The sequence below is a fragment of the Primulina huaijiensis genome, chromosome 5 (genome assembly GCF_012295235.1).
Source record: "Primulina huaijiensis isolate GDHJ02 chromosome 5, ASM1229523v2, whole genome shotgun sequence".
In the NCBI taxonomy this organism is placed as follows: Eukaryota; Viridiplantae; Streptophyta; class Magnoliopsida; order Lamiales; family Gesneriaceae; genus Primulina; species Primulina huaijiensis.
The window spans coordinates 1,448,426-1,457,516 of record NC_133310.1 but is presented as its reverse complement, the minus strand read 5'-3'; the positions used below and the strand labels follow the sequence as shown (position 1 = coordinate 1,457,516).

The window sequence follows — 9,091 nt, the reverse complement described above, 5'->3', positions numbered from 1 at the left end:
ATTATTTAAATATGACTAATATTATATACACCATATTATTACCATAAAATTATACAAATACATACATTTATTTTCTTATACACCAACGGTAATAAACGGTAACAAAACGGCTAGTTTTTGCTCTATAAATACAATCTCACAAATACATTCAATCACTCCAACTTTCTCTTCTTCTCTAAAAATTATTCTTCATCAAATTTTCGAAGAAAAAAAGAAGATGGCTTTCACGAGGTTATTTTTAATTATTTTGGTTATCATACTCACCAGTCTTGTATTTATCGGAGAATATCCTCCTCGTGTGTTTTCTTTATTTTTACGAATACTTGTACTTGTTGTTTATCCATTACTTTGTATTGCAATATTCATTAACTAATAAAATGCATCGTAATTTTTAGTACCACCATGGCAAACTTGGCAAAGCTCGAATTCATCGCTCTTGATATTACTGGGAAAAACTATATGCCATGGACTCTTGATGTAGAAATGCATCTTGAGTCATTGGGTCTAAGCGAGACCATTAAAGAAAATGGTATATCTTCATCACAAGAAAAAGCAAAAGCTATAATATTTTTACGACGACACCTTGATGAAGGTTTAAAATGTGAATATCTCATCGAAAAAGATCCCATGGCTCTGTGGAAAGGATTAAAAGAGAGATTTGAACATATAAGGGAAGTTATACTTCCGACCGCCCGTGATGAATGGAATATGTTAAGATTCCAAGACTTTAAAAAAGTCAGTGATTACAATTCAGCGATGTATAGAATAATCTCGCAGTTAAAATTTTGTGGACATGAGGTTACAGAATCGGAAATGCTTGAAAAAACATTTTCCACGTTTCACGCATCAAATATAACACTACAGCAACAATATAGAGTGCGTGGATTTGCGAGATATTCTGAACTCATCGCCTGTCTTCTTGTGGCGGAAAAGAACAACGAGCTATTAATGAGAAATCATCAGTCCCGACCCACTGGATCAACAGCATTTCCAGAAGTAAATGCTGTAAGTAAAAATGAATTTAAACCTGGAAACCAAAATCAAATTCAAAGACAAGGTTTTGGTCGAGGTCGAGGTCGAGGTCGAGGTCGTGGACGTGGACGTGGACGAGGAAGTGGTCGTGGTCGTGGACGCGGCCGTGGTTTTGAAAATAATCGAGATAGTTATTTCTATAACTCATCTCAAAATAACGTCCCAAACCATCCACAGAAAAGGCATCAAGAAAACATGAGTGTTAATGAAAATCACTCGAAAAGATTTGAAAGTTCTTGTTTCAGATGCGGCACTCCAGGACATTGGTCTCGTATTTGTCGAGCCCCTGAGCATCTTTGCAAACTTTATAAAGAATCGATAAAGGGGAAAGAAAAGGAGACCAACTTCACTGAGCGAAGTGACCGTTTGAGTGATTCAACTCATTTTGATGCTGCTGATTTTATGAATGATTTCTCTGGAAATGATCAATATGTTGGTGGGATAGAAATGAACAATATTGATGCTGCAGATTTTCTCAATGATTTCTCTGAAAATGAACAATATAGTGGTAGAATATAAATGTACAATAATTTATTTTTCATGTATTTATATGATAATGTTTTATTGTACAATTATGATATGTGTTATATTTAAATATGTATTGTCATTAATTTTTTTTCATTGCATATTTTTTGAAGTTCAAATATGGAAAATGCTATGAGCAAAGCTGAAGTTTGCATACCCGATAGTGGTACAACGCACACTATCCTCCGAGATAAAAGATATTTCTTGGAACTAAAACCAACAAAAACAACGGTGAATACAATATCAGGTCCTGTAGACTTGATTAAAGGATGTGGTAAAGCACAATTTTTGTTACCTAATGGTACAAAATTTTTGATCAATGATGCTTTATATTCACCACAATCGAAAAGAAATTTGTTGAGTTTTAATGATATATATTCCCATGGGTATGATACTCAAACAATGAATGAAGGGAATGAGAAATATATGTGTCTTACCACATATAAATCAGGAAAGAAATATGTGATTGAAAAACTACCAATGCTCCCTACTGGATTGCATTATACACATATACGTCCCATTGAATCAAACATGGTAATTGATAATTCTTCAATATTAACCAATTGGCATGATCGATTAGGACATCCTGGTTCAACAATGATGCGAAGAATTATAGAAAATACACATGGTCATCCATTGAAAGACCAGAAGATCTTTCAGAATAATAAGTTTCAATGTAAAGCATGTTCTCTTGGAAAACTTATTATAAGACCATCACCAGCCAAAATCCAAACTGAATCACCAATGTTTCTTGAACGTATTCAGGGTGATATTTGTGGACCAATCCATCCACCATGTGGACCATTCAGATACTTTATGGTATTGATTGATGCCTCCAGCAGATGGTCACATGTATGTTTATTGTCAACTCGAAATGTTGCATTTGCAAGATTACTTGCTCAAATAATAAAATTGAGGAATCAATTTCCCGATTATACAATCAAGAAAATTAGACTTGATAATGCTGGTGAATTTACTTCCCAGACTTTCAATGATTATTGTATGTCTATGGGAATCATTGTTGAGCATCCTGTTGCTCATGTACATACTCAAAATGGATTGGCTGAATCATTGATTAAACGTCTGCAAATGATTGCTAGACCAATGATTATGAAAACAAAGCTCCCTATTTCTATATGGGGACATGCAATTTTACATGCTGCTTCATTAATTCGCATCAGACCAAGTGCATATCATAAATACTCCCCATTGCAGCTTGCATTTGGTAAAGAACCAGACATTTCTCATCTGAGAATTTTTGGATGTATGGTGTATGTGCCTATTGCACCACCTCAACGAAAGAAAATGGGACCTCAAAGAAAGATTGGAATTTATATTGGTTATGATAGTCCATCGATCATTCGATATCTTGAACCACAGACAGGCGACGTGTTCACAGCACGTTTTGCTGATTGTCATTTTAATGAGGAAATCTTCCCAATGTTAGGGGGAGAACAGAAACATACCGAAAAAGAAATTACATGGTATGTATCATCATTGTTACATCTGGATCCAAGAACAAAACAATGTGAAAAAGATGTACAGCAAATTGTGCACTTGCAAAGAATAGCAAATCAAATACCAGATGCATTTGCAGACACAAAAGGGGTAACTAAATCATATATACATGCTGCAAATGCCCCTGCTCGAATTGAAATTCCGAAGAAACAAATTGAAGATAGTCATGATGTCATTAAACGCCTGAAGCGTGGAAGGCCAGTTGGTTCCAAGGATAAAAATCCTCGAAAAAGAAAATTCATAGAGAAACACAATGATCACAAAATAGAGAATGATGTTCCTGAAGAAACACATAATGATCACAAAATAGAGAATGATGTTCCTGAAGAAACACATGATGATGAAAATGTTTTGTCAGAACCACAAACTGACGAGAATCATGAAATCTCTATCAATTATATTAATACTGGAAAAATATGGAACCGAAAAGATATAGAAGAAATTGATGATATATTTTCTTATAATGTGGCAATCGACATCATAAATGATAATGAAGATCATGAACCAAAATCTTTTGGTGAATGTAAAAATCGGCAGGATTGGATAAAATGGAAAGATGCCATCCAGGTTGAATTGGATTCGCTAAATAAACGTAATGTTTTTGGACCTATAGTCCTTACACCTGAAGGTGTAAAACCTGTTGGATACAAATGGGTTTTTATTCGAAAGCGAAATGAGAAAAATGAAATAGTAAGATATAAAGCTCGACTTGTTGCACAAGGTTTTTCTCAAAGGCCTGGAATTGATTATGAAGAAACGTATTCTCCTGTGATGGATGCAATTACGTTTCGGTATTTGATTAGCTTGGCAGTATCTGAAAATTTAGAAATGCGTCTTATGGATGTTGTTACAGCCTACTTATATGGATCACTTGATAGTAATATATATATGAAAATCCCTGAAGGATTTAAGATGCCTGAAGCACAAAGTTCAAAACCCAGAGAATGTTATTCTGTGAAATTACTAAGATCATTATATGGGTTGAAGCAATCCGGCAGAATGTGGTATAATAGGCTAAGTGATCACTTGATGAAAAAGGGATATGTAAATAATTCAATATGCCCTTGTGTTTTCATTAAGAAAACAACATCCGGATGCGTAATTATTGCTGTATATGTTGATGATTTAAACATCATTGGAACAAATAAGGAAATTCAAGAAGTTGTGTCATACTTGAAAGAAGAATTTGAAATGAAGGATCTTGGAAAAACCAAGTATTGTCTGGGTTTACAAATTGAACAAAAAGAATGTGGAATATTTGTTCACCAGACAAATTATACAGAAAAGATCCTTAAACGTTTTAATATGGACAAATCAAATCCTTTAAGTACTCCAATGGTTGTTAGATCATTAAACATAGAAAAGGATCCATTCCGTCCATGTGAAGATGATGAAGATATTCTTGGTCCAGAAGTACCATATCTAAGTGCTATCGGTGCCCTTATGTATCTTACAAATTGTACAAGGCCTGATATATCTTTTGCCGTAAATTTATTGGCAAGATTTAGCACATATCCAACAAAGAGACATTGGAACGGAATTAAACATATATTCCGTTATCTACGAGGAACGACAGACTTGGGACTTTTGTATTCAAAAGATGCTAATCCAAGTATAATTGGTTATGCCGATGCTGGATACTTATCTGATCCACACAAAGCACGTTCTCAAACTGGATATGTATTTACTCGTGGAGGCACTGCAATTTCTTGGCGTTCACAGAAACAAACACTTGTAACAACTTCATCAAATCATGCCGAGATTATTGCACTACATGAAGCAAGCCGTGAATGTGTGTGGTTAAAATCAATGACTCAACATATCCAAATCTCATGCGGATTATCATTCGACGAGAAGCCTGTGATACTATATGAAGATAATGCTGCATGTGTTGCTCAAATGAAAGAAGGATACATAAAAAGCGACAGAACTAAACATATTCCTCCTAAGTTCTTCGCATTCACCAAGGAGCTTGAGAAGAATAAATGTATTGATGTTCGTCACATTCAATCAAGTGAAAACTCATCAGATCTCTTCACAAAGGCACTTCCTACGACAATATTCAGAAAGCACATATATAATATTGGGATGCGCAATCTACGAAATTTGTGAAGAATTGTTCGTGTCAACATGAGGGGGAGTTTACGTGACTGCACTCTTTTTCCCTTACTATGGTTTTTATCCCAATGGGTTTTTCCTAGTAAGGTTTTTAACGAGGCAGTATAAAAACACGTAATGTATACAATCATTATGATCATCATCACAAGGGGGAGTGTTGAAAAATTATTTAAAAATGTGTTAAATATTTGTGTTGAAAATGTGAATGTTGAATGTTGAAAATTAGGTAAAATTAGGTGTTGAATATTGAAAATTAGTGTGTGATGATGTAGGTAATGATGTATTTTATTTTTGGATTATTTGTAAAAATTTTCTATAAATAGATCTCTCATTTGTGAAGAAAATCACAATTGAGTTGAGAGAAAAATATTATAAAGTGTGTAGTGTGATAATTTTGAGAGTTTGAGATTTTTACTTTTTTACCGTAAATTTTTACTTTTTCACAACAAAATACCTTATTTGCATTATTATGAATATATGGTTAATGTTTGATCGAGACATTTAAAATTATTTAATTCAAAATTACTAAACGGATTCCTTAAAAGTAATTGAAAGACAATAAACGTCATAAATTTTACTCGAGTCGTGCCTCTTGGACTTGTAAACATGGCTTAGCCTTTGTTTTTCTTGGGAGTTCATAGTTTATCTCGTGGAAGATATTTTACAAGATTCCTTGGGATTCATGTTCAGATTTTTTTTTTTGGGATTCAATGTCTACAATTTTATTCTAAAGATATATTACATAAACAAAAAATTTAGTAGGACGGTCTCAACATACAATTTTGTGAGATATATTTACTATTTAGGTCATTCATAAAAAAATATTACTTTGAGTAGGTCTTTTGTGAGACGGTCTCACGAATCTTTATCTGTAAGACGGGTCAATCTTACCGATATTCACAATAAAAAGTAATACTGTTAGCATAAAAAGTAATATTTTTTCATGGATGACCCAAATAAGAGATCCGTATCACAAAATACGACTCATGAGACCGTATCACACAAGTTTTTGCCTATTACTTTTTTACAAAAAAAATTGTGAGACGATATAACGAATCAATTTTGTGTGACAAATATCTCATTTGGGTTATCCATTTAAAAATATTACTTTTTATACCAAAATATTAGTTATTATTGTGAATATAGACATGATAAACCCGTCTTACGGAATACGGATAGACTGTCTCACAAGAGACATACTATTATTTTTTATGTCAAAATTGTTACTTATTATTGTAAATATGAACAAAATGTCTAATGTCATAGATAAAGATCTGTTATTACAAACTTGGGTATCCGGTCCAATAGAAATTTCCGGTTGGTTAGGCATTCTCACTCTCATTTTCATACTCATAGGAGTACCAATTTCAAAAAATGAAATGAGGTTTAGATGTTTTATTTTCACCTCATTTTCAAAGTAAATTCTCTATCATATTATTTTTTATGTCAAAAATATTACTTATTATTGTAAATACAAATAGATTTGAATCGTATCACGGATCCATCTCACAAGATACATACTATGTCAAAAATATTACTTATTATTTTAATATAAACAAGGTTGCTCCGTGTCACAGATAAATATTTGAAATTTCAGATTGAGTAGGCATTATCATTTTCATTCTCATGGGAGTACCAATAACAAAAAATGACCATACACCAAACATGTTTTAAGTAAATTCTCCATCATCAGGGCAATGTTTTTTTATTTATTCATTTTGAATCTGAATAGATAGTCAAAAGGTAATTAATGATATTATATGAGATGTTGAAAAAATAGCGTATAAACATTATTCATAATCATATGACATATCTCGAAAGTATTCATTCTACAACGGTCTGGTCATCACTATCTTGAGTTTTTAAATAAACCAAGTTACATTTTACAAACTAATTGAAAAGACGTGTGTGTGTGTGTGTGTGTGTGTGTGTGTGTGTGTGTGTGTGTGTGACATTTATATGAAGATCAGGTTGCTATGATCTGTAACCCGAATTCAGATAGGGCCTCATGTATTTAATGTGATGGAATGGTGCATCAACTCTACACTAAAACAATAAATAGCACTATTCTTCTACCTTACCAACAATCCTGCAGCTCCAATGACCAAATCTTGAAGCCTATATATATATATATATAGCAATTCCGTTTATTGTATTCATATTCTTCACAAAACCCAACTTTAGTTGGAATACATGTGCATATATAAATATATATAGTTTTGTTCAAGAGGAAAGAGTAAATAAATAATGGAGATGAGTGAAGGATTTACTTTGTATCTATTTCTTGTTTTAAATTTGGTCTTACGATTTGGATTTCAGCTTGTTAATGCCACGATTCCGGGAAGCATACATGCACAACATGCGGTGCTAAGCGGAGAAACTTTCACATTTTATGGTGGCTGCCCTGGTTGCCCTCAGCCACCAGAACCACCACCTACTGTGTGCCCCGAACCCATTCCTCCCCCTCCTCCGCCACCCGCTGTGTGCCCTGAACCTACTACTACTCCTCCTCCTCCTCCACCGCCACCACCACCACCACCGCCACTCCCTGTGTGCCCTGAACCAATTCCTCCTCCTCCACTACCACAATCACCTCCTCAACCTCCTCCTTGTCCCCCACCACCACCGCCACCATCTCCGACAACGCCTCGTCCTCCTCCCTCACCAAAGCTGCCACCGACACCTCGGCCACCATCTCCCGCACCACCGCCTCCTCCACTACCACAATCACCACCTCCTCGTCCCCCACCACCACCGCCACCATCTCCGACAACGCCTCGTCCTCCTCCCTCACCGAAGCTGCCACCGACACCACCGACACCATCTCCGGCACCAAAGCCTCCTCCTCCACTACCACAACCACCTCCTCCTCGTCCCCCACCACCACCGCCACCATCTCCGACAACGCCTCGTCCTCCTCCCTCACCGAAGCTGCCACCGACACCACCGACACCATCTCCGGCACCAAAGCCTCCTCCTCCACTACCACAACCACCTCCTCCTCGTCCCCCACCACCACCGCCACCATCTCCGACAACGCCTCGTCCTCCTCCCTCACCGAAGCTGCCACCGACACCACCGACACCATCTCCGGCACCAAAGCCTCCTCCTCCACTACCACAACCACCTCCTCCTCGTCCCCCACCACCACCGCCACCATCTCCGACAACGCCTCGTCCTCCTCCCTCACCGAAGCTGCCACCGACACCACCGACACCATCTCCGGCACCAAAGCCTCCTCCTCCACTACCACAATCACCTCCTCCTCGTCCCCCACCACCACCGCCACCATCTCCGACAACGCCTCGTCCTCCTCCCTCACCGACACAGCCGCCACCATCTCCGGCACCAAAGCCTCCTCCTCCTCCATTCAAGCACTCTCCACCCCCACCATCACCGTCAACTATACCAGGACCACCACCTTACACTCCTCCCATTGAGCTCCGAAGAGCCTTAGATGTCATACAAAGATTCAAAGCCACGATAACGTACGACCCACTTGGAATTACTGATACGTGGACGGGTAACAGAATCTGTATAGACAGCTCCACCTACAAGGGCTTCATATGCGACACCACCATTAGCGACAACAAGATTAGAGTCGCTCTCGTAAACTTCAACGGCTTCAATTTCGACGGAAATCCACTGGAGCTCACAAATTTTCTCGACGGGTTGACAGATTTGATCGTCTTCCATGCAAACTCCAACAACTTCACTGGCCAAGTACCCTCCGGGATCTCCAAGATCTCGTCTCTATTCGAACTCGATTTGAGTAACAACGAGCTCAAGGGAGACTTCCCAAAAGCAGTCCTAACCGCCACAAATCTTACATTCTTGGACCTCAGATTCAACAAACTCACAGGAGAACTCCCACCGCAGGTATTCACATTAGACCTCG

The 9,091-nt window shown here is 37.3% G+C and overlaps 1 protein-coding gene across 13 annotated transcripts; it reads right to left on the bottom strand.

Annotated features, from left to right (window-relative positions):
- Window positions 1–7,244: 7,244 nt before the first annotated feature.
- LOC140976203 (uncharacterized) lies at window positions 7,245–8,797 on the bottom strand. Of its 13 annotated transcripts, none has more exons than XM_073440172.1 (4): window positions 8,186–8,797; window positions 7,946–8,062; window positions 7,724–7,795; window positions 7,245–7,672 (listed from the first exon to the last, which is right to left on the bottom strand). In XM_073440172.1, exons 1-4 carry the CDS (start codon window positions 8,561–8,563, stop codon window positions 7,628–7,630), a joined length of 612 nt encoding a protein of 203 aa, XP_073296273.1. In that variant the 5' UTR covers window positions 8,564–8,797; the 3' UTR covers window positions 7,245–7,627. The 13 variants fall into 13 exon arrangements, with proteins under 13 accessions (XP_073296273.1, XP_073296271.1, XP_073296269.1 ...); XM_073440170.1 differs by having other exon boundaries at window positions 7,724–7,876; window positions 8,015–8,062; XM_073440168.1 differs by having other exon boundaries at window positions 7,724–7,930; window positions 8,054–8,194; window positions 8,318–8,797.
- Window positions 8,798–9,091: the final 294 nt, after the last annotated feature.

Excerpts from the sequence above, each read along its gene's own strand:
- LOC140976203 (XM_073440161.1), bottom strand. The coding sequence starts at position 8,563 with ATGGAGGAGGAGGAGGCTTTGGTGCCGGAGATGGTGGCGGCTGTGTCG. Across the intron at positions 7,877-7,999 it reads AGATGGTGTCGGTGGTGTCG|GTGTCGGTGGCAGCTTTGGT; the intron begins GTGGCAGCTTCG and ends ATGGTGGCCGAG. Across the intron at positions 7,673-7,723 it reads AGGGAGTGGCGGTGGTGGTG|CGGGTGGCGGAGGAGGGGGA; the intron begins GTGGTGGCGGTG and ends CAGGGCACACAG.